At 36.2% G+C, this 27125-nt stretch overlaps 1 protein-coding gene across 5 annotated transcripts in view; it reads left to right on the top strand.

Moving 5' to 3' along the window:
• The window catches only part of KBTBD12 (kelch repeat and BTB domain containing 12), a 78590-nt gene that overhangs the window by 3477 nt on the left and 47988 nt on the right, over window positions 1-27125 (top strand). For all 5 annotated transcript variants that reach the window (XM_038565464.1, XM_038565468.1, XM_038565466.1 and 2 more), the window contains exons 3-5: window positions 5270-6478; window positions 10786-11056; window positions 13297-13447. In XM_038565464.1, coding sequence (XP_038421392.1) covers window positions 5409-6478; window positions 10786-11056; window positions 13297-13447 — 1492 coding nt within the window. In that variant the 5' untranslated portion in view covers window positions 5270-5408. The remainder of the gene's footprint in view (window positions 1-5269; window positions 6479-10785; window positions 11057-13296; window positions 13448-27125) is intronic.

The raw sequence follows: 27125 nt of genomic DNA on the forward strand, positions 1-27125 counted from the left end.
AATTTAAACTAGTTTTGACTTCAGCAAAGCATGGAAGCAAACTCATGTATCATTCGTTATGTAGAAAAAGTAGCAACCTTAAAGATAATGCAAAGATTATAAAAGTAAACATTATAAAAGCAAATCCTTGGCAGTTTAACATTTTTATGCCACATTAAAATTTGTAGCAGTTTATCTTTCAAAACTAAATACACTGGACATGGGTATAACTGCATTTTGGATTTGCAAAGTAATTAGGCTTTATTCTTGTGATTTGTATTTATCTTTGCTACTCATTTTTTCTCTGTTATTATGGGTACTATTAATATGAATGCACCAGTTCAGTCTTCTATAAATTGGAACAGAGAATAACTTCCCATTGATACCATTGAGAACATTTATACAGTTTTGTTTTGCTGATGAAAGGAGATTGCCCTCTCTGCCCTCATTATAAGAAAAAGTTGCTGTCAGCTCTCTTTTATTTATAAGCTGTGTCTGTACCCACAAGCAGTTTGTATATGGACCCAAACATTGTTATTATTAGAAAATCATTTATACAGGTGTATCCTGCTTCAGTTGTACCAAACAGATTTTACCAAGCAAATGATGTATTGTACATGCATGGTCTTCTTGAATTCTCCCAACTATTCTTAAATAATTCTCAAAGATGAGAAAACTGAACAAGGCTAGGAAAGGCTAAGAAACTTGCTCATGTCACTAGATAGTAGCGCAAGGATTCAAACCCAGACCTCAGTAACCCAGCCAAAGCCCATGTGTCTAGACTCTGAGCTACACTCTTCTATGCTACTATAAAATAACAATGATTTCCATTTATTGATGCCAAGAACTGACCTACTTTTATATACATTCTCCCCATTTTACAGATGAACAAACCAAGGTTTGGAAAGGTTAAGTCATTTTAGGATTATAGCAAGTAAGTGGCTAAACTGAGATTCAAATCCAGCACACACTCACTTCAAAGCCCCCATCTACAATGCCAGTATCTTCTCTGGACCTTATAGGTACAGGACACAATGCTGAGAACGTCTTTGAAAGTATGGTGGTACATTTAACTGCCTGGATATTTTCCAGGATTTCCATCAGTAAATTCATTTGGTCCATAAATCCATTGAAATCTTGAGTAGCTTTCAAGAGGTGTATAAAACAAGTGGGAGGAGGGGATACTTAACAAATATATACACCCTCTAAAAAATTCATAAATGTTTCTTCAGAATGTTGGAAACAGTTATTTGTTTTATTTTTTATTTTTTTTTTCCCTTTTTTTTTTATATTTTTTTCTTTATTTATTTATGATAGTCACACAGAGAGAGAGAGAGGCAGAGACACAGGCAGAGGGAGAAGCAGGCTCCATGCACCGGGAGCCCGACGTGGGATTCGATCCCGGGTCTCCAGGATCGCGCCCTGGGCCAAAGGCAGGTGCCAAACCACTGCGCCACCCAGGGATCCCCAGTTATTTGTTTTAAAAGTGTTTGTTGTTGAAGCCAATATTTGGTGCAGACAAACTGCATCCAAATAAAGTGTGTGTTCAAGAAATTGACTTATATTTGGGATCCTTGGGGGCAACCAGATGATCTTTTTTAATCTTTTTGAATCAAAACTCTTCAGCGGGGCTTAAGCAGAGAAGTGGAGGTTAGCCACGCAGATGGGATATTGTCCTTTTCATGATCTAGAAAATGGACTTATTTGTAACAGTAGAGCAAGAGTCGTTGTCCTGTGGCCTGTTTTTGTATAGCCAAAGCTAGGAATGGATTTAATTCTAAATAGCTTTTAAAAATCAAAAGAAGAATACTGTTTCGTGACACAAGAAAAGATATGAAATTCAAGTTTCAGTAGCCCTAAAACATTTCATTAGCACACAGCCATGCTCATTTGTTTATGTATTACATACATACATACATTTTGCATTACAACAGCAGAGTTGAGTTGTTAGGAATGAGACCCTAGAGCCCAAGAACCTGAAATATTTACTCTCTGGCCCTACTTTGCCCACTCTTGCTTGAGAGTGAATGGTTAAGACTGCAGATTTTGGAGTCAGAACTGAGTTTAAAACTCAATTCCTGCACCTGTAAAATGTGGCCATTGAATGAGAAGAGGTAAACTCAGAATCACTTAGTGATTATTGCCTTCGATCAAGAAGAAACGAAGGGGCGCCTGGCTGGCTCAGTTGGTTAAGCATCAAGCTTTTGGTTTCAGCTCAAGTCATGATCTCGAGGTCATGAGATTGAGCCCTGTATTGGCTGTGTGCTTGAGATTCTTTTTCCCCTCCCACTACCTCCCTCTTTCGTCCTCCCTGGTCACTTTCTCTCCTTCAGAGTCTCTCACACACTCTCTCACTCTTTCTCTCTCAAATAAATAAATAAAATCTTTTTTTTTTAAAGAATAATTAGAAGCTTCTCTAGTTCTTTTACTTGACAGTATACTATCAGAAAACATAAGAATATAACGGAAGTGTAATTTTGCAAAATATGTAATTGCAATTACCTTTAGCAACCTTTCCTCAACCTTTTTTGCATATGCCACTTTGTACCAGTAAGGACTCTTGAGTGTCAGTTACAGCAATCCCAATTCAAACTAGCTTAAACAATAAAGGAAATGGTTTGTCACTGAAAACTGAAAAATAGAGATGTAAAGCATGTTTCAAACCCATGCTCTGGATTCTCTGCCTTCTTCCCTATATTAACTATGTCCTCACGCTGGCTTATGGGGACACAGCTGTAGCAGTTCCAGACCTCTCATCTACATAACACATGGACACCCCAGCCATTGAACCAGAGACCTGAACTTCACTCTGATTTAGCCAGAATGTGAGATATCAGGTCTCACATCTGTCCTTGAACCAGCCACAGTGGTCCTACTCTATCTGCTCCAAGAGAAGGCAGGTTGGACTCTGGGGGAAACCCAACATTGTCCACTGCAAAGTTGTTTACAAGGTACTACTATATTTATAAAGAAAAGAAGCACGTATTCTACTAGTTATTCCATTTTTAACTTCTCTTTGAAACTGATGCTCCCTGTGTTTTTATTAAGCTAGCCCTATGCCACAAAGTTCAACAAGGGTGGTTTGGTTCCTATCTTAAATATATGAAATCCTGAGGCACCTGGGTGGCTCAATTGGTTAAGCGTCCCCCTTTGGCTCAGCTCATGACCCCAGGGTCCTGGGATCAAGCCCCACATTGGGCTCCCAGCTCAGTGGAGAGTCTGCTTCTCCCTCTGTCCTGCAACCCGGCTTATGCTCTCTCTCATTCTCTCAAATAAATAAATCGTTTTTTAAAAAGATTTTACTTATTTTTTCATGAGAGACACAGAGAGGCAGAGACACAGGCAGAGGAGAAGCAGGCTCCATGCAGGGAGCCTGATGTGGGGCTCAATCCCAGGACCCCAGGATCATGACCTGAGCCAAAGGCAGATGTTCAACCACTGAGCCACCCCCCATACCCCTAAATAAATAAATCTTAAAAAAAAAAAAAAAAAGATACAAAATCCTAGGTTTGCTGTCATAACGTTGGGGTCCCTAGCATCTCATTTCTTCCTAGCAGCATCAAGGTCAACACTTTAGGAACTAATGAGTCTGAACTGCCTACATCATACTGGATCTAGTGATCCTATCTGGAAACTGCTCTTGGCTTTCTAGCACTGGTACCAATATCCTCTAAGTGATTTTTAGGTATCAGTACAAATGGAATAGTAGAAATTTGTTAATATTTATTTCCTTATAAGGAAACTTCTGGTTTTCAGCTCAAAGTAACAGCTGCCATCTATAAAGTTGATTGATGTGTTTATGTACAAAGAGGTCCACATGATATGACTTGGGCTACTCCTAATGTGTTGTAGGAGAGCTCAGAAATATAATGACCTCTTAATTACCCACAATTGGATTCTCTTTGTTAAAGTCTAAAACAGATGAAAGTAAAAAAGCAAAGGTTCACTTTTAACCTGCAAGGCCTCACAAAGACTTAAGCTTTTATTGAAATAAAGCTGAGCCATTAATGCTGGCACATCTGACAAGCAGGGTTTTATTCCTGATTCAGGTATACAGGTTCTGAGATTGGCTAGTTATTATCATTCTACATGCTCCAGTGCAGTGATTTTTAGGTCTTATAGTTGCCATTATATACTTAAATCTTCCTGTGGTGCCTAACCCTTGTTTCCTGAAATGAACTTTAATTCAACACCAAAAAAAGTGCCATCTCTCATTGTAATACACTGAGAATTGAAATGGAGAAATCTCACTGAGCATTCTAATCTTGATAGGATTACAGAGATGTAGAACATCTAAATGTTCTACTTTTACAGCTGAAAAATTAGCTTTTGTCTGATTGAAATTACTGCCTGTCTTCCTCTCTTAATTCCTAGTACTTAGTACTGACTTTTCTACCATCATTTATTCTGTGTGCAACTTATAACCAAGTAAGAACTAGACAGGGTGACAGGGCCTGGAGATCTGCTTCTCCCCTGAAGGTTGCTGACTCCAGGAATGTCTTTCTTTAAATCAAAATAGCTAATTAATGTCCTTGAAGGGCCCTGTTTCCATTCCCCAGGGCAAGGTGAAGAGAGACAACTAGGTTCAAGAGACTTTTGATTAGACCAGTGCTTTTTAAGGGGAGAAGGGAGTCCATCGCAGCTGCTGTGAAGTAGGGAGCGAAGAGAAGCTTAACAAGAAGTGGGGATGGAAGAATGGGATGGCTTTTGTGCACTTTCTAAGTTTAGAATGGTTTAGTTGTATGTTTCGAGTGTTATGAATTCTCAGATCAACAGTCATTTGGTGGTGCTTTCCAAAGCACCATTTTGAATTATTTCCCCCAGAGGAGAAGTTTGAACAGAATTTTAATGGACTTTTTTCCCCTTAGTCCTCCTGTGTGGTTCTGTGGCCATTATAATATTCGAGTGTGTTTTTGGGGGCAGGTGCACATGACATTTTCAGTGATGCATCTCCTCGGAGAGCAGGTTACCTAATGCCCCTGCTCCTTGGCCTGTGAGCCCGCTGTATTTGGTATTTGTATTTTGCAAATGGAATTGCAAAATGTACCATCTTATCACTTCTCTTCATTCACCTTGCCAGGGAGGATTTACCAGCCCTCCTAGAAAAATCTCTGCTGCAGATTAGGTTAATAGTGTTAGTAGTTAATAATTTACTTGTTTATACTCTCACATTATTTTTAGATACAAAAGTGGTTGTCTTTACTGCATTTGGAATGCATAACACTTATTTATAAATACTTCTTAGTACTAATGCTGCATATTTAAATCACAGAAAATCTTTTTCTTACAGGAAACAGGATTCTTTTCTTTCCATCAGGAGTGTTCCAGGACATCTCTGTTGCTTTGTGAATAATCAGACATGCAAATAGCCCCTCAAGAATCCAGCTAAATTTGAAGACGTCGTACTTAGAAACATTGAAAAGTGTATCATGGAGTGCAAGACTGAGGGAAAAGAAAAATACCAACATAGTTTGAACTTACTGAATCAAGTTAAGAACATGAGAGAATTAGCAGAAATGATCGATGTAGTACTGATAGCAGAAGGGGAGAAATTTCCTTGCCACCGGCTGGTCCTGTCTGCATTTAGTCCCTATTTCAAAGCTATGTTCACCTGTGGACTACTTGAATGTACTCAGAGGGAAGTCATACTTTATGACATCACAGCAGAAAGTGTGTCCGTGATATTGAATTATATGTACAACGCAGCTTTAGAAATCAATAATGCCAATGTACAGACTGTAGCTATGGCTGCCTATTTTATGCAGATGGAAGAAATCTTTAGTGTGTGTCAAAAATATATGATGGACCATATGGATGCCTCAAACTGTGTAGGTATCTATTATTTTGCAAAGCAGATAGGAGCTGAAGATTTATCTGATCAATCGAAGAAATATTTATATCAGCACTTTGCTGAGGTAAGCTTACATGAAGAAATACTAGAAATCGAAGCACACCAATTTCTGAAACTTATCAAATCAGATGACCTTAACATATCGAGAGAAGAGAGCATTCTGGACTTAGTCCTGAGGTGGGTAAATCATAACCAAGAAATGCGCACAGAGCATCTTGTTGAGCTTTTGAAGCAGGTCAGATTGGAACTTATAAATCCTTCTTTTTTAAGACAAGCCCTAAAAAGGAACACAATGCTTCTATGTGATGCAAATTGCATTGACATAATTCAAAATGCATTCAAAGCCATCAAGACTCCCCAGCAGCACTCTCTAAATCTTCGTTATGGCATGGAGACTACTAGTCTGTTGCTTTGCATTGGCAACAATTCTTCAGGAATCAGGTCACGACATAGGAACTATGGGGACGCCAGTTTTTGTTTTGATCCTGTTTCACGGAAGACCTATTTTGTCTCCTCTCCCAAGTATGGAGAGGGCTTGGGAACCGTGTGTGCTGGTGTGGTCATGGAAAACAACACCATAATTGTGGCTGGAGAAGCAAGTGCCTCTAAACTCTCTAGACAAAAAAACAAGAATGTTGAAATCTATAGGTTTGTATCCCGCAAATATTTGTAAATTGGTTTTAATTATCTTGCTTTGACATTAGCAACGGTAGAAGAAAGTACTCTGGAAAGAGTGCTCATATCTTCAATTACATGTAGTCAGAATTATCTATAATTACATGTTTTATATATATATAAAATTCATAATGAAATCACCCACATTTTAAAATTTGTTTTTTCCTTTTATTTGTTAAGAGCATACAGTTGGATTTCCATAAGTTAAATGTGTATATGTTATGATTCTATTTGTAGTTTCATGCTTAGCTTTCATTATTGATCCATATGAAAGAATGTAATTGCTTAGTTACAAGTTTTGAAGAGCTTGATATGACTTTTAACAAGAAGAAAAGTTTATTAATACTGATCCCTTTGAACTGATATCTTTAGCTCATAATTCAGAGTAGTAAATAATTTTTTTTCTCAACCAAGAATTACTAATTATCTGTTGGCTTTCATTCTACATCCTTAATTTGTAGATCTTCTAAACCTCCAGTAGCATAAAATGCCTGTGGCCTAAGAATGGTTCAAATTCTAGAATCATAGGAGACATGAGTATCTGCTAAATAGCATATTATCTAGGTCTCAAATATGAGGAGCATACATTCGTTTACTGTTTATTCAGCAAGTATTCAGTGAGCTTTCAGGGCTTCAGTCTAATTTGGTAAATAAAAAATATGTATATAGAATAAGCACTAGGTAGTAAAGCTCTCCTTCGGTATCCTCTCCCTCTCATTTCCCCCTTATGAGGATTTGTTAAGACTTTTCAGTGAGAAAGGAATTATTGCCGGCAAAGTTGGGACAAAGAAAGGGTTAAGAGGTCTACTATTTTTTTGTCCTCTCTTAACATTCCATTATCTGCTTTCAGCTATAGGCCTTTCCCCCTTTTACCTTCATCCCCCTTAGTAGTGATAGGGGAGGGACTGTAGAGCTCTGGGTGAGACCTGGCCCTGTGCCCTTGAGGGCAGAACGTGTCCCTGGGCAGCAAGCACAGTCTCCCTCAGAACAATTATGACTACAGAGCCAGGATGTCAGACCCCTAGGTGCCCTTCTTTTCATTGTAGGGCCTCTTCTACAAATACCTCAGGTTCTTTACATAGCTCTTTTTCTTCCTCATCAGGACAGTCCATGGTTCTGCCATTATTTTTATTTTTTATTGTATTTAAATTCAATTAATTAACATATAGTGCATTATTAATTTCAGAGGTAGAGTTTAGTGATTCATCAGTTGCATAGAATACCCAAAGTTCATTACATCACACACCTTCCTTAATACTCCTCACCCAGCATTCCTATTCCCCATTCCCATACCCCATGGCCCCCCCCCCCACCACTTCCCATCCAGCAACCCTCAGTTTGTTTCCTAGAGTTAAGAGTCTCTTATGGTTTGTCTCCCACTTTGATTTCGTCCTATTTTATTTTTCCCTCCCTTCCCCTTTGTTCATTTGTTTTATTTCTTAAATTCCACATATGAGTGAAATCATGATATTTGTCTTTCTCTGATTGACTTACTTCATTTGGCATAATACCTTTTAGTTCGCCCATGTTGTTGCAAATGAAGATTTCATCCTTTCTAATGGCTGAGTAATATTCCACTATATATGTATACACATACACACACACACACCACATCTTTATCCATTCATCTGTTGATGGACATCTGGGCTCTTTCCTACTTTGACTATTGTGAATATTGCTGCTATAAACATGAGGTGTCTGTGCTCCTTTGAGTCACTATGTTTGTATCCTTTGGATAAATACCTAGTGTAATTGCTGGGTCATAGGGTAGCGCTATTTTTAACTTCTTGAGGAACCTCCATACTGTTTTCCTGAGTGGCTGCACGAGTTTGCATTCCCACCCACAGTGCACAAGGGTTCCTTTTTCTCCACATCCTTACCAACACCTGTTGTTTCTTTGTCTTGTTGATTTTAGCCATTCTGACTGGTGAGAGGTAGCATCTCATTGTGGTTTTGATTTGTATTTCCCTGACGCTGAGTGATGTTGAATATTTTTTCATGTGTCTGTTGGCCATTTGTATGTCTTCTTTAGAGAAATGTCTATTCATGTCTCCTGCCTAATTCTTGACTGCCATTATTTTTAATAAACATCCAACCTTGTCCAGGTGTCTTTCTGTTATGATCCTCAGACATCTTTCCTCTTTTTTTTGAAAGCCTACTTCCCTTTCTGATGACATACACTTATTATTACTTATTATTATTACTTATTACTTCCTCCAATAATGAAATGGTCAGCAAGGCAAATAATGGAAATATAAGAAGCATTGCTTTGGGCTTAAATAAGACAGACTTCCAGCAGATATCTAGATAATTAAAGTCTTATAGCACTACTGAAGGTCATGTTAGTTCCAGTTTATTATATGTGTGAGAAATGATCATCTCGTGGTACATTCCTATAATAATATTTCTGTTCTTACCCCTTTTATCTTTGCCTGGATACTCTTCAACTTGCCTCTACTCTATATAGTTCGTAGACTTCTATACAGATATATTTCTTGGCTTAAAAGAGGAAGTAGACCTGTACTCTAGTAGGTCATTTCTTTTCAGAAAAGATATACCTTTCCATCTCCTGTAATTCTTTCTCATACTTGGGGGTACAGACAGCTGAAGATATGTACACGATCAACCTCTGTGAATGTTGAACCGCTTTTGTCACTATTGCATTTTATGTCATATCCATTTTTCTTAATATGTTTTATAGTTTTATCTGGACATTTTCTCTCCCCATTTTTAGTTCAAAGGGTTAAAATCATATTAGCGTGATTGCCCAGCAAACACATAACTTCCCAATCTTCATGGGATGTATTTCAATCTTGGCCTGTTTTCTTAAACCTATTTTTTAGTTCTCTTGATATCCTCATCCACTGGCTTTACTTCAGTACCCACCCCACACCACCATTGATGCCACCAAATTCCATCAACCCTCCTTCCTCTTCTAAAATCCAGTCCAATTAAAACTAGTGGTGAAAATATCATCTGTGATTCCAGGGACTGGCTCCCTACCTAGAATTACATAGAAGACAACGATCACTGAGTTTGTTCAGTTTCTGCGCTCAGTGTGTGACAAGCCAGACATGCCCTCCAGGAAAGAAACATTATCTTCCAACTTCCCTGTCAAGCCTGAAGCAAGGAGTTATCTCTAGGGAAGAGTATAAGAGTTGGCTCCCCGGAACAAGCAAAAACTACTATAATCCGATACAAAATAATGTTTGATACAAAATAAGTAGTCTGTACTTTAAAATTTTACCCCATATAGAACATTCATAATTTCTTCATTTGTTTCCAAGCAGAACACCTTTTTTTTTCTTATTTTCTATATTTTCCTGGTTTTGTTTTAGTTTTGAATTCCAGAATATATTCTGGATTTTCTGGGACAGATCTAATTTCACATCCCAATGTCCCCATAAGTACTTTTGTTCTTCTTAGACAATGTGTCCCAAATCATGATTGGAGAAAACAGACTTACCATTATCAAGAGGCAAGACAAAAGATACCCATAAAATCATATATTTAGTGACTACAGAATTCCCCCCCCTGCCCCACCACATACATAGTTAATGTGCTGGACTCTAGGAGGTACTGAGAGACCATATATCCTGGTGTGCCTACTTTCCAAAACCCTTCTCAGACTGACATACTTTTTCATAGAAGAAATTGGCAAAATGATCATACCTATAGCATTAAAACAGATGTTAAATGTAGCAGCAAACATCTACAGGTGCTCCTGACTCTGTTCTAAGCTAGTTACAACTACAAGAACAATCCTTAAAATTCTGTGCATTCTAATTTGTCCCATTAGAAATATCTGAATTGAGATATTTTGAGATTCTCTACTGGAAAGCTGATCGCTTTAATGTAGTATTAAAATGAGACTTCTAGTCTACAGAATAAGACATTTTTGTATTTCATTTTTATTCCTTCCTCTTTTATAGTATAGTAAAATTACAAATGATTTGTTGCAAGATTTCCTATTTGTTCTTGATTTTCTGTCTCAGAATTAGGAAATGAAAGCTAGTCCTGGATAATCTATACTTTGTCAATATATTTTCTAAAATTCTGCAGAGAGATACGGTTAATTATTTCTGTGAACATTATAGTTTGTTCATTAATCCTTGCCAAAAAAGAAGCACAAACCTCTATTACTATCTTAATGTTTCTTCCTCTCCAATTAGAAGAACCAAATGGTGTTGTTTCTAGCTGGAGAAGAAACTTAAGTGTGTTTCTTGGATAAGTTGTTTTCCAGTTAACACTAATCCTGGGTTCTCTCTTTTAATTTGCAGGTATCATGATAGAGGAAACCAGTTTTGGGAAAAGTTATGCACAGCTGAATTTCGAGAGCTATATGCTCTGGGCAGTGTCCATAATGACCTCTATGTTATAGGAGGACAGATGAAAGTTAAAAACCAGTATCTCATTACAAACTGTGTCGATAAGTATTCTGTAGAACGGGACAGTTGGAGAAGGATGTCTCCCCTTCCACTGCAGTTGGCATGTCATGCCGTAGTAACAGTGAATAATAAGCTTTATGTGATCGGAGGCTGGACCCCTCAGGTTAAGAGATGTCCTGTACATGTAATTGGCATGGCTGTGCTACATCTGGCTGCTGTGTTGAAAAATATTGTAGTTATTGAACACTAAAAGAGCATGACTTACATCTTGGTAAAATGCCTTTTATAGGATATTAAACTTAAGATTGTAAAGTGTTAAGGCAGTTTAGGAGAATGAATTTTAAAGTGTGTTATTCATAGACACAACTTCATTCAGTATTCATGCTATGCTCTTTATAATCCTTCCCATTCTTGCTAATTATGAATGAGGCTTCTGCTGGGGAATGATTTGTGGGGAGCATCTAAGTAAGAGATAAGAGACACTGGATCTTCATCCCACTTCTGTCTGCTTAATAGTTGTCTGAGCTGAGGCAAGTAGCTCCTAGGTCTTTTCCAAATTTAAAGTTCTTAGTCTAGGGGCACCTGCGTGGCTCAGTGGTGGAGCATATGCCTTTGGCTCAGGTTGTGATTCTGGGGTCCTGGGATCGAGTCCTGCATCGGGTTCCCCGTAGGGAATCTGCTTCTCCCTCTGCCTGTGTCTCTGCCTCTCTCTATGTCTCTCATGTCTTTATAAATAAATAAAAATCTTAAAAAATGAAGTTCTTAGTCTTAGTGGGAAACCAGAATATTCCGCCTGTGATGGCACAATCATTTTCACAAAAGTATATTATATTGTGATTTTAAACATTTAATGTCTTTGCTGGGCACCAGCAGAAAGAGAAACCAGGATACCATTTGCATTGAAGCCCAGCAAAGACATGGCAAGCCAAGATTGCAAAGTCAGTAGAGCATGACCACAGTAGCCCTCCGTCTTCTCTCTCCAAATGCCTTGAGCTCTCAGTAGCATGCCAGCTGCCTTCTGCCCTGGTCTGCCAGTTTTTCTCATGAGATGAATCTTACTGGCTCATTGTCCATCCCCATGACAAAAAGTATACTTATCTTTGCCTATATAATTTCTTGTTTTGGAAATTTGCTTCATGATCAAACTAATAAAACCAATGCTTTTTGCATTCATTTCATAAGCTTGGATTTTACCATTTATTGCCTATCATACCTGTTTCTAAAACTTAAACTTCACATTTAATACATTTTGAAATGTTTCCTGTGTATCAAAAAGTAGTACAGATTTAATCACAGCTAGTAGCTGAAACCTGACCAGTTATTTGTAATTAAGCATTTTCAGAGCTGTCCATTACAGAGTTAATTTTGCATAAATAAGCTCCAGAGGGGCTTTTCTTTGGTTTTCTTTCCACTAAAATAAAGATCAAATACTTAAAAATTAGAAGGAAAATTAATAAAATCAATATATGTTACTGTATAATGTCTTTGAACAAATGACACATGAATATTTATTGTGTAACAAAAGCTTTAGCTGGTCCCTACCTAATACAATACATTAAATTCCAAGATAACCTGGGGTTGCAATTGCATCATAGCGACCATAATCCCTGGTGTATTTAAAGTAATTAAATTAATTACAATTTTCCTAAGGATGGCAATTATTTCTGTGTGAAACACCTGCATCCAAAACAAAAGACACTTAAAAAGCATCCTTTGATGTCATAAAAGTTCTTGATACATCAAAGACGACACTACTTCACCTGAAGTTTACGATTAGGGGAAGCTATTTCATGTGTGTAAGAATAAATAGTTCAGTTTTTACTGCCTCTATTAATTAAAATGCATATAAATAAATACATAAAAACTGCAAATAATGTGTATTAATCCATCAATCTTGAAAATTAAGTTCAGACTATTCCTATAGGTCATACTCTGATTACTGAAACACTAAAACATTTTCTTAATTTTGTTCTGTCTGGATTAGAAAAATATTACAGAGAAAAATGCCTTATGAATTTTTAAAATTTCTCACAAATATTAAACTCTAGCACTATAAAGTTTGCTGAAATAGCACTTTAAATACTGTTCAAGAAAGTTGGGTTTCATTTTTAAGGCTCTGCAGTTGCTTCATTTTTTAAAAAGTGCTGTCTTGTCTCTTTGCTCAGATCACAGATTGTTTGCTATAAGCCGACACCCTAACTCCATTATTAAAGAATATAAATTCCTCTGACATTGACGGCATACTTATCACCCCCAAGTCACGGGATCTGGTGTGTTTTTGAGTGTGAGTCTCAACAGCTAACTCCTATTCATCTCCTTAGCTGTCATGCTTGGATTAATTGCATTCATGTACTCAGATTTCTGAGTGGTATGTTATTATATCAGCTGTCATATTTCACACAGATGGATCTTCCTGATGAAGAACCAGATCGACTCAGCAACAGACTGTTGCAGTATGACCCCAGCCAAGATCAATGGACAGACCGGGCGCCCATGAAGTTCTCTAAGTACCGATTCAGTACAGCTGTAGTCAACAGTGAGATTTATGTTTTAGGTAAGAAGAAGCATATTGCGAAAAGAGTATAACTACTTTTATTTTTCTCAGCAGTTTGCCTCAGTAAAAATGACAGATTCTCCCTTCCTATTGCATCCCAGTTCAGATGTATTTGTAACTAGCCAAAAATGTTCTTTTGTTTCTTGTTTTTCCAGAGCACAGTCAGATAAGATTAAATGAAAGTCCATTGACTTATTGAAAACAAAATTATTTATATGGAATTTTCAGGTGTCTTGGAATGCAAGAACAATAGTGATACATCTTTATATATAGTATCAAGTACAATATTTTGAAATGGGAATAAGCCTTTGGCCACCGTTAGTTGATGAAATGTGGGTTTTGCAACCAACTGTGATTGTGCTAGTAGAGTAAGCCACCCATAGGTAAGGCACGGATTATGCCAATCCTCTTCATTTTGTATCACCTACCAAATTTCTATAGAGGTGTTAGCAAATAATTCTCTTCTGAATGCATTTTTTTCTTCTTTCTTAAATATGTGTGGTCTTATACTAACCAGTAGGGATTGATGAAAGACTTGTTCATTTCCACTAAAGTCCTAAAACATCTATGCTTCCCTTATCCTTCTTCACTTCTTATTTTTTTCTCTTTTATTAAGTCCTTCGTTCTTCTAAACACATTCCATCACCTTCCCTCCTTTTCCTGCTGTCCCTCTCCTATGTGGGAAAGGATGAGACTGGGACAAGGAGGCTGACCAGCTGGTAAACTGATAAATATTCCAGTATTCTTTACTTTATCCCATGACTAACTGACAAAAACATAGGGAAGATGATGGGTACCAAAAAGATAGCAAAGAAAAAGCAGGAGATACAGGCTGAGAGCAAATCAAGCATTTGAATAGCTTTTTTTTTTTTTGCTAAAGGGAAGCCATTATCTCTTGGCTGCCTGCACAGCATGGAGCAAAATAATTAATGCAGTCAAATATTAATAGTTTTATAATTTTAAGAACATTATGCAACATAATTTATGACTACCTCAGTTCTGAGACTCATAATTATAATTAAGTTTTTCCTCTGGAAATACATTTGTTACTTGGTTATAACCATATGCTGTGTCTTAGGCCCAGAAGAGACAATATCTAAACTGGGCTAGATTGCCTAGGATAGATGTATAACTCCTGGGAGGGAAGGGCTGATCTCCTAATTATATTAAAGTTGGAAGTAGTCAAAAGTGTGATAAAAGTGATTCATCAGTTGAACAAAAATGAGATTTCCACCTAATGTGGAGCCACAGCTACACTAGATGTGGGTTTTGATAAATCATATGGGGAAAGCCACCTTAGTGACAGCCTTTAGAGCTTACACTTATTGGCATGAACAAATGTCTCCTAGGTGAATGAAAGGAGGGAGATGCTAAGTGACACATAAGATTTGGGTAGGTGACAGAGAAAAAAGAGTTCACCTAGGAAGGGAGATGGTGTGAAGTGGCAGGGGAAAAAATGAGGAGGGAGAAAGCTCAAGCAGAGACTTGGAGGTAAGAATGAATGTAGTAAGAATAGAGAATAACAGGATAGTGAATAAATGAACCTACCAGGTGTAGGGAGCTGCAGGAGACAAGAGTTTATAGATAAACCGGCAGCCAAGTTACAAAGGTCTATGGTGGAGAACCAAAAGAACAATAGTAAGTACTGAGAAACTATGCAAAAGCAACATGATTAAAGAATGTTTGGAAGTATTGGTGAGGTGAGGATTAAATAACAGATCAAAGGTAAAGAAAGATTGGAAATGGACACAGCAGTCAAGAAGGCTTTTGTAGTAGCTTAGAATCTAGTTTCTGGTTATTCAGAACTGAGGACCGGATTCATAATCACTCAAATAAAAGCCACCATGTTGTCAGATTCAGTCCAAAAGAGACCATATTCCCAACATTTGTTCCTTAATCCCCAAATATGCTTAGAAGCTTTGAAATGAAATGAGGTTCAGTTTTCAGGTATTTTTGTGGTAGCCTTAGTTCAGATTTTGTTTTTCATTGTATGTATAATTGGAATTGGGGCAAATACCATATAGAACCCCCAAGACCTTACCAGTTTTGAGGATTCACCCAGAGGATTACAGTCATTTGTTAGTTGTCTTAGCAAAATTCCAGTCTGCTTTTGGGATTTGAAGTATGCCCTGCTGTGATGGGGATCACTGCCAATTATTACAATAACCCTTCTTCCTGATTCCTGTAATAGGTTTAATTTCTTACTATCTCCTAGTTACTCTAGAGGCTATGCCAAAATAACAGCCTCTGAAATATCCTTCACCATGGAAGTAGAGTGGTAAAGTGGGGAAGCTACCAACTTTGGAGTTACTTAGATTTGGATTGAAATCTTGTTTCCACCATTTACTACCTGCATGTCCTTGGTATAGTAAATCTTTTTTTTTTTTTTCTTTTGGCTAATATTAAAATTGGAATGCCTACCTCTTAGAGTTAGGATTAAATAGAACAAAGTATGTAAAATCCCTACAGTGTAAGTGTTCAGACATTATAACTACTGTTTTTTGAGCCCCTTTGTGGTACAGACACTTTGCTGAATTCTTTGCATAAAGAAATGCATTTAATGGTCATAAGAAACTGATAAAATATTAACTCTTTTGTATGGCAGACTAGATATCTAGTCTGATCCTCCCACTGAAAATCCAAAAAAAAAAAAAGCAAAAGATGTTGGGAATACATTTTTAAAACTTCTCTGAAAAGCTTATAAGATGTGTTATGGCAGTAGAAATTTAGCAGGCCAAAAGGTAAGTGAAAGCAGAAGGATCCAACTATGAAGAAGTGAATGAGTTGACGTCCTCTCCCCAAAAAGCAACCATAAAACTGGACAGATTTTTCAAAAACAACCATTTCAGGTCTCTAGAAACCAACCAAAAACAACAAATTGAGAAGAATTAGCTTCTCAAAACTGCTGAACTTGAAGTAAGTCCTCAGGCAATCCTTGGCATTCTTTCCTGAGCTGCTCCAGTTGATCCAGCATGGGAGTTCTAGCAGGGTGGGCTAGCTGTGAAAACCAGCATCTTTGTTTGTCAAAGGGGGCTGACAAGTTTCAGAGTGAAGGATGGGAAACCCACATTCACAGTGACAAATGGGAAAAGCCTGCATGTCTCCTAACCTGAGTTTTTAGTCCTGCTTGGGACAGTAGCAGACAGGAGAATTAGCCAGAAATTTAATAGGAACCTGGAAATGAGAGTCCTAGTGGGGCTTGATAAATTCTCCACATATCCCCGGAGACTAGTGAAGCTGTACAGACATGGAGCCCATAAGAGGATATAAGCTCTTTACACAATCCTGGGTAGCTGGAAGTCTGAGCACATTGCAGAGATCTGAGAAGGCTAGGCAAAAGGTAAAAGTCATGGTGGACTTGAAAACTTGCCTGAGCTTTGAGTGTGCTCCCAACCTACACTTAGACCCACCGAACAAGGCTGGAAGCCTTACTAGTGTTTGAGTACAAAAAACTAGTCATTGACTAGACCTGAACCATGAAGAAATAAGAGTAACCCTATGCTAAGAGAGAGAGAAAGAGAGAATTTTTAAAAATGGAGCAGTGACAGAAGCAAACCACAGGAGAGGCATATTAAATCTAAGCAAATCACTGAAAAACAACAGCAACAATAACAAAAAAGAAAAAATACCCTAGGGAGAAAAACAAAATCAAAATTAAAAGTTGCACCGGATCAGCTGTATTATTTTAAATGTCTAGTGCCAACAAAAATTTATAATACATGTAAAGGAAAATAAACAGGGAATAACACATGCTGGGGTGGGGACAGGGAAGCATTCAATAAAATCGGTCTTTGAGGGGCTCCAAATGTTGGATTTAGCAGGCATAAACATCAAAGTAGCTATTAAATACATGTTCATAGAATGAATAAAAATCATTTTTAAAGAATTTTTAAAGAATTAAAATAAAATGACAGTGACTCCCCAGTGCTATCAATAAATAGAAATTATCTAAAAGAACCAAATGGTAGGAAATATCAGAAAGGGAGACAGAACATGGAAGACTCTTAACTCTGGGAAACGAACTAGGGGTGGTGGAAGGGGAGGAGGGCGGGGGATGGGGGTGACTGGGTGGCAGGCACTGAGGGGAGCACTTGACGGGATGACCACTGGGTGTTATTCTGTATGTTGGCAAATGGAACACCAATAAAAAATAAATTTATTATTAAAAAATAATAAAACAAAAAATAAAATAAAATAAAAATAAATAAAAAATAAAAGAACCAAATGAAAATTCTAAAGTTGTAAAGTATAAATAACCCAAATGCAAAATGTACATAATGAGTTGAAAAACAGATTTCAATTGTTGGAAGAAAGAATCAGTGACCTTGAAATAGATCAATGGAAAATATTAATCTGAAGATGAGAGGGAGAAAATTGAAGAAAAATTAGCAAAGCCTCAGAGGCAATATGAAATATCATCAAGCCTACCAATATAGGGATGATTCCCAAAAGAAGACAGAAAGGAACAGAATTTTTTTCAAATAATAATGGTCAAAAATGTCTCAGACTTGATGGAAAAACTTTAATCTACAAATCCAAGAAGTTCATCAAACTCCCAAGTAAAATAAGTTCATGGAGATCCTCACCTAAGCACACTGTAAACTAGTCATTGAAACACATCATGGACAAAAAATTAAAAGCAGCAAGAAAAAAAATGACATCATATAGAGAGAGGAACAATAATATGCTCAACAGGCAACTTATCAGAAACAGGCAAGAAGGCACTGGAATAATATATTCAAAGTGCTGCAAGGAAAAATACTCAACCAAAAATGTTTCTGTGTCCATCTTCTATGTTCAGCAAAACTATCTTTTTAAAATGAAAGTGCAGCAAAGACATTCTCAGATATATAAAGACCAAAGTAATTTATGGCTAGCAGATTTACAAGAAGTACTAAAGAAATACTGAAATCGGGCAGCCCCGGTGGCGCAGCGGTTTAGCACTGCCTGCAGCCCAGGGCGTGATCCTGGAGACCCTGGATTGAGTCCCACGTCAGGCTCTCTGTATGGTGCCTGCTTCTCCCTCTGCCTCTCTCTCTGTCTCTATGAATAAATAAATAAAACCTTTAAATAAAAAAAAAGAAATACTGAAATCCTTTAGATTAAAAAGAAATATACCAGAGTACCTCTAATCCACAGGAAGAAATTAAAATCAGTGGAAATGACAAACATATAGGTAAATATAAAAGACTTCATACATATTTCTATTTTTTCATCTCAATTTTTTAAATGATATAAGAGCAGATAATTATGGAACTATGTTGGATTTATTAAATATGTAGATATAGTACATATAATGGTACCAAAATTAGAGGGAGAGGAACAAGAGACATATTGGAACAATGTTGCTATGTTCTAATAAAATTAAGGCAGTATTAACCTGAAGTAGATTGTGATAAAGTAACATGCATATTAGAATTTCTAGAGCAACTACTAAGAAAATTCAAATAATTTAAAAATCAAAATAATTAAAATGGTACACTTAGAAAATGATAACACAAAAGAAGACAGTGAAGGAGGAACAGAGGAACAAAAATAGTATGAAACAGAAAACAAATAGTAAGATAGTAATTACAAATCCAACTATATTTTTAAAAATTACATTAAGGGCAGCCCCGGTGGCTCAGCGGTTTAGCACTGCCTTCAGCCCAGGGCATGGTCCTGGAGACCTGGGATCGAGTCCCACGTCGGGCTCCCTGCTTGGAGCCTGCTTCTCCCTCTGCCTGTGTCTCTGCCTCTCTCTCTCTTTCTCTGTATCTCTCATGAATAAATAAATAAATAATCTTTAAAAAAAAAATTACATTAAATGGGAATGGACCAAATACTGCCATCAAAAGGCAGAGTTTCAGACTAAGAAAATAAGACCAAGTATATGCTGTCTATAAGAGACATACTTCATATTCAAATACATAAATAAGTTGAATGTTTTATATTGTTTTGTAGAAAAAGACCTACCATGCAAATTAACTTTAAGAGAATTGAAAGTAGTCTATCATTATCCTACAAAATAGACTTTAAGGAAAGAACTATTACTATAAAGAAATTTTGTAATAAAATGATCAATACAACCAGGAATATATATACATATAATATATATACATATATTATACACACACACACATATTTCACATCCAACAACAGAGATCTAAAAAACAGGAGACAACAACTAAAATGAGAAATAGAAAATCACCATTGGAGATTTGTATCTCACCTTCAATAATTGAACAACAAGACAGAAAATCAGATAGTGAATAACACTATCAACCAACTTATATGTGACATTTATAGTACACACATATAATAGCAAAATACAGTACACACATATAATAGCAAAATACACATTCTTTTCAAATGTACATGAAACATTTCTCCAGGCTTAATCATATGCCAGGTCATAAAACAAGTCTGAATAGATTTTTTAAAAAGGATTTTATATATTCATTTGAGAGAGCACAAGCAGAGGGAGGGAAGGAGGGAGAGTGATAATCAAACTCCCCACTGAGCAGGGAGCCTGATGCAGGGCTTGATCCCAGGACCCCAGGATCATTACCTGAGCCAAAGGCAGATGCCCAATTACTGAGCCACCCAGGCACCCCCAACAGATTTTTTAAATTGGTGTTATTAAAACTATATTTTCTGACCATAAAATTATTAAATCATAAATCAAAGAAAAAGGAAATCCTCAAATATATGGAAATTAAATAGCATACTTCTAAATAACCTTTGAGTAAAAAAAAAAAATCACAAAAAAATACTTTGAATTGAATAAAAACTATAGGTATATATCCCTCATGACCATAGATTCAAAAATCTTTAGGAAACAATTGGCAAATTGAATCTAGCAACATAAAAAAATGCTTATGTGTCATAAAAAATCCTTAAGACACAATAAGCAAACTGAATCCAGCAACATAAAAAATGATTATATGCCATGGCCAAGTGGGATTTATCCCTGAAATGCAGGAATGCAACATTGATTGGTTCAATATCCAAAATAGAGTAATTCACCATACTAGTAAAGTACAAAATCCAAATGATCACCTCAAAAGATGTAGAAAAAGCATTTGACAAAATTCAACCCACATTCTTGATAAAAATCTCAACAAATTAGGAATAGAAGGGTATTTCTTTAACTTGTTAAAAAATGTCTATGAAAAACCTACAGCTAACATGATACTTGATGGCAATCTTTCTACCTAAAATTAGGAACAGGAAAGGATGCTAGTCTTGTTCCTCCTATTCAACATTGAACCAGAGGTTCCAACCCACGCTATAAAGCAAGAAAAAGAAGTGAAAGGTATATGGATTAGAAAGGAAGAATTCTAAAGTCCTTATTCACAGATTATATATTCTTGGGTGTAGAAAATCCTAATGAAGCTCCAAGAAGTAAATAAATAAAAAAGACTACTAGAGCTAATAATTAATTTTAGCCAAGATCACAAACTAAAGAGATCACGGGATATGAGATCAGTATACAAAAAATTAATTTTATTTCTATGAACTAGCAATGAACACTCCAAAAATGAAATTGAGAAAACAGTTCCATTCCAATAGTATCAAAAAGAAGAAGAGGAGCACCTGGGTGACTCAGTTAAGCATCCAACTCTTTATCTCAGCTCGTCTTTATCTTAGAATCACAGTTTAAGCCCTGCATTGGGCTCCACTCTGGCATGAAGCCTACTTAAGGAGAAATATATAAATACATTTAACCCCCAAACTGTGAGAATTATATGCAGAAAACTATAAAACACTCCCGAGAGTTAAAGATCTAAATAAATGGAGATATATTCCTTGATTATGTATTCAAAGACTCAGTGTGGTTAGGATAGCAAATGTCCCCAAATTGAGCTATATATTCAATACAACCCTTATATATATTTTTTTTAATTTTTATTTATTTATGATAGTCACACAGAGAGAGGGAGAGAGAGGCAGAGACACAGGCAGAGGGAGAAGCAGGCTCCATGCACCGGGAGCCTGACGTGGGATTCGATCCTGGGTCTCCAGGATTGTGCCCTGGGCCAAAGGCAGGCGCCAAACCGCTGCGCCACCCAGGGATCCCTACAACCCTTATAATATTGCAGCATTGTTTTTATTTCTATTTTTATGTTTTGAGTCTTAAATCTTTTTAAATTTTTAAAATTCCAGTATAGTTATAATGTTATATTAGTTTCAAGTGTACAATATAGTGATTCACCAATTCTCAACAAGATGAGTATACTTACTCTTAATCCCTTTCACCTATTTCACCCATCCCTCCACCCACCTCCCCTCTAGTAACCATGTTTGTTCTCTATAATTAAAAGTCTGTTTGAGGGGTTGTCTCTTTTTTTTTTCCTTTGTCCATTTTCTTAAAATCCATGTATGAGTGAAATCATATGGTATTTGTCTTTCTCTGACTTATTTTGCTTAACATTATACTCTATAACTTGTTGCAAAAGGCAAGATTTCCTTTTTATGGCTGAATAATATTCCATTATATATATAATATATAATATATAATATATAATATATAATATATATTCCATTATATATATAATATATATATATATATTATATATATAATCTCCATTCATCCATCAGTAGACACTTTGGGCTGTTTCCATAATTTGGCTGTTGTAAATAACAAACATTTTTTTTTTTTTTCATTGTTTTTTTTTTAATTGACAAGTTGATTCTAAAATTATGTGAAAACATAAGGGATGTAGAATAACCAAAACAATTTTGAAAAAGAAGAAAGTTTGATGATTTAACTCCTTTTAAAAAACTATTGTAGAGCTATAGTAATTCAGATATATTGGTATTGGCCTAAGGACAGGCAGCTAAATCAATAGAACAGAAATGAGAATCTAGTAATACATTTTTATATTTATAATCAACTGGTCTTTGACAAAGGTGTCAAGGCAATTCAGTGGGGAAAGATGAACTTTTCAGCAAATATGCCAAGACAATTAGATATCTATATGCAACCAATTTTTAGCCCATTACCTCACACCACAGCAAAAAATTTTCAATTTTAAAAAAAAGAAAAAAAAAAAACACAAAAATCTCAATATGGATCCCAGACTTAAGAAAACATAGGAGAGAATGTAGTGACTTTGGATTAGCAAAGATAGGAAACTAAAAGCATGATCCATAGAGGAAAAGTGTTGGATTGGATTTTATTAAAATTTTTAAAATGTTGCACTTCAAAGGGCAACATTAAGAAAAAGGAAAAGACATGCCAGAAACTGGGAGAAAATATTTACAAATCATATATCTGATAAAAGATTTGTATTCAGGAGGTGCCTGGGTGGCTCAGTTGGTTGAATGTCCAATTCTTGGTTTTGGCTCATGTCATGATCTCACAGTTGTGGGATCAAGCCCACATCAGGCTCTGCACTCAGTGTGGAGTCTGCCTCAGATTCTTTCTCCCTCTCCCTCAACCCCTCCCCACTTGCTCTATCTCAAATAAATAAATAAAATACTAGAAAAATATATTTGTAGGGGTGCCTGGGTGGCTCAGTCAGTTAAGCATCTGACCTCAGCACCTTGGGAACGAGCCCCACATTGGGCTCCCCGCTTAGCAGGGAGTCTACTTCTCCCTCCCTCTACTCTTGTGTGCTCTCTCTCTCCCCCCCCAATAAAATCTTTTATAAATATATTTGTATTTATAATATAAATAACCTGTAAATAATTTTGGCAACTCAGTAAGAAAACATTCCAGTTTAAGATGAACAAAAGGGTTGAATAGACATTTCATGTAAGAAGAGGTATGCCTATCTGGTAAGCACATAAAAAGATGATGATTTCTCATCAAAAACCATACAAGCAAATAGACAGTGAAAAAACATTTTTAAAGTGTTAAAAGAACTGTCAGCTTGGAATTGTATGGAATGAAAATATTTTTCAGAAGTGGAAACAAAATACTTTCAAAAAAACTAAAATACATGGGAATAGATTTACTCTACAAGAATTTATTCTAGCAAGTATCAAGTAGATTTACCCAAAAGAATTGTTTAAGGAAGTTCTTCAGTCAGAGGGAAATGATGACAGAAGGAATGTGGGAACATGAGGAATGAATAAAACCAATAGAAATGGTAAATATCTGGATAAATATAATAGAAAATTCTTTTCCTTTTAGGTTCATTAGAATGCCTTTAGTGATTGAAAGTAAAAAAAAAAAACATTTTCTGATGGGGTTTTCAATGTGTGATGTATGAGACATATTTATATAGCATGGAGAGAAGAGTATCATGACTTAGAAGGTGGCAAGTTTTCTGCGTTCCACTTACAGTGGCAAAATATTGATTCTAGATAGACTATGAAATGCTCAGTGATTTATTAATCCCCAAACCAACCACTGGAAGAACTATAGTTAGGGATATAGCCAAATTACAATGAATACATTAAAATAGAAAACTAAAAAATGTTCAAGTAATCCAAGAGTAGACAAGGGGAAAAAAAAGAATTACAGCAAAGAGCAGAGGGAATAAACAGAATACAGACAATAAAATGATAGACCTTATTTCAGCCGTAAAAATACTTACCTTAAATACAAATGGTATAATGATACCAATCAGAAGACAGAAACTGTCAGGATGGATTAAAAATAGAATGATCTAATAATATGCTGCCTACAAGAAATCCACTACAACTATAATGATGTAGATAATTTGAGAGTAAAAGGATACGGAAAAAAAGTATATGATGCAAAATTAATGAAGCGAAAGCTGGAGTGGCTATATTCATGTCAGAGTAAACTTCAGTGGAAGGAAAATTACCAGGGACAAAGAAGGAGATTACATAATGATAAAATGATTGATTTATCAAGAAGACCTAAAACAGTAAATATGTATGCATGTAACAATAGAACTTCCAAATACATGAAGGAAAAAACTGACAGAACTGAAAGGTGAAATAGACAACAAAGATTTATTTCAACATTCCTCTCTCAGTAATAAACAGACACTCAACTATACAGAATAAACTGGTGGTTACCAGAAAGGAGGTGGGGGCTTGGGTTAAATAGGTGATGGGGATTGAGGAGTGCACTTGTCTTGATAAGCACCAGGCGTTGTATGGAACTGTTGAATCACTATTATTATATACCTCAAACTAATATTACATGTATGTTAACTAGAATTTAAATAAAAACTAAAAAAAAAGAAAGCATGATGAGCTGAATGAAAATATATAAAAGGGATGCTTGGGTGGCCCAGCAGTTGAGTGTTTTGCCTTTGGCTCAGGGCATGATCCCAGAGTCCCAGGATTGAGTCCCACATCAGACTCCCTGCACGGAGGCTGCTTCTCCCTATGCCTCTGCCTCTGCCTCTCTGTGTGTGTGTGTGTGTGTGTGCCTCATGAATAAATAAGTAACATCTTTTTAAAAAATGCATAAAAAATTATAGAATGCTGCAGAAGTAGTGCTTGGAAGTTAATTTGTAGCATTGAGTGTTTACATTAAAAAAGAAGAAAGGTCTCAAATCTCTAAACACTCACCTTAGGAAATTAGAAAAAAAAAGAGCAACGTAAATCCAAATCAAGCAGAAGGAAGGAAATAAGGGAAGAAAACAATGAAATTGAAAGCAAATAAATAAATATAGAGACAATGAAACCAAAGCTGTTTCTTTGAGAAGATCAATACAATTGATAAACTTCTAGCAAGAGTGACAAAAAGAGAAATGAGGTGCAAACTACCAATATCAGAAATGAGAAAAGGCATGTCACTACAGTCTCCACAGACGTTAAAAGGGTAATAGAGCAGTGCTACTAACAACTCTACACACATATATTCAACAACTTTAATGAAATGGACGAATTCCTTAAAAACCACAAACTACATAAAGCCACTCAAGATGAAATCAGTAACTCAAAACTATTAAATGCATTGAATTTTTAGTTTATAAAACTCCAAAAAAAAAAAGTTGTCAGACTTAGAAGTTTTCACTGGTAAATTTAATCAAACACTTAAGAAAGAAATAACACCAATTCTGTGACTTCTATCAGAACAAATAGGAGGAGGAAACACTCAACAACTCATTTTATAAGGCAGCATTACCTGATCTGAAACCAAGATTGTACAGAAAAAGAAAAATACAGACCAATATCCCTCATGAACATAGACACAAAATCCTTGGGGTGCCTGAGTGGATCAGTCGGTGAAGCATCTGCCTTTATAGCTCAGGTCATGATCCCAGGGTCCCGGGGTGGAGCCCCATGTGGGGAGGATGGTGTTCCTGGCTCAGCAGGGAACCTGCTTCTCCCTCTCCTCCCTACCTGCTTGTTCTCTCTCTCTCTCTCTCAAATAAATAAATAAATAAAATCTTTAAAAAAAATCCTCAAGAAAATATTGGCAAGTTCAACCCAGCAATATATTAAAAGAATAACACACCACAACTAAAAATGAGTTTTATCCTGGGAATGCAAAATTGGTTCAATATTCGTAAATTAATCAGTGTAATCTACCATATTAAGTATATAGAAGAAACCACATAATCACATCAATTAATACAGAAAAATCACTTGAAAAAATATAACACCCATTCATGATTAGAAACTCCCAGCAGGGATCCCTGGGTGGCGCAGCGGTTTGGCGCCTGCCTTTGGCCCAGGGCGCGATCCTGGAGACCCGGGATCGAATCCCATGTCGGGCTCCCGGTGCATGGAGTCTGCTTCTCCCTCTGCCTATGTCTCTGCCTCTCTCTCTCTCTCTCTCTGTGTGACTATCATAAATAAATGAAAAAAAAAAAAAAAAAAAGAAACTCCCAGCAAACTAGGAAGAAAAGGAACTTCCTCAACTTCTCAATCTGTTAAAGGGGACCTGTGAAAAAGTTACAGTTGACATTATTTTTTTGAGATTTTTATTTATTTATTCATGAGAGATACACAGAGAGAAAGAGAGGCAGAGACACAGGCAGAGGGAGAAGCAGGCTCCATCCCGGGACTCCAGAATCACGCCCTGGGCCAAAGGCAGGTGCTAAACCGCTGAGCCACCCAGGGATCCCCCAAGTTAACATTATTCTTAATGGAAAAATTGAAAGCTTTTCTCCTAAGTTCATGCATAAGATAAGGATGTCCACTATGATATTCAACATCACACTAGGAATCTTAATGCAATAAGGAAAGAAGAAGAAACAAAAGTTAGGCAAAAGAAAAATAAAATTCCATTTTCAAATGACATCTACATAGAATTATCTGTGCAGAAAATCTCAAAGAATCCATTTTTTAAATTCTTAGAATTAATGACTTTAGTGTTGCCAAAGAATACAAAAGGTCCATCTTATTGCTATGCATTAGCAAAGTACAAAAAATTAAAACTATTTGCAATTGCTCCAAAGAAAATGAAGTATTTATATATAAATCTAACAAAACACTTAAAAAAAAATAAATAAATCTAACAAAACATGTAGAAGACCAAAATGATAAAATTATAAAATACTGATGAAATCAAAGAGGATTGGAAGACTCAAACTAGGAAAATGTCATTTCTCTCCAAATTGATCTATAAACTTAATGTGATGCCAATCAAAATGCCAAGAATTCTTTTGTAGCTATAGACAATCTGGTCTAAGATTTATATGGGAAGACAAACTAGAGTAGCTAAAACCATTTTGGAAAAGAATAAAGTTGAAAGAATCATACTGATTGTAAGGTTTTCTTTTTTTTCTTTTTTTTTTAATTTTTATTTATTTATGAT

The sequence above is a fragment of the Canis lupus genome, chromosome 20 (genome assembly GCF_011100685.1).
Source record: "Canis lupus familiaris isolate Mischka breed German Shepherd chromosome 20, alternate assembly UU_Cfam_GSD_1.0, whole genome shotgun sequence".
Lineage (NCBI taxonomy): Eukaryota > Metazoa > Chordata > Mammalia > Carnivora > Canidae > Canis > Canis lupus.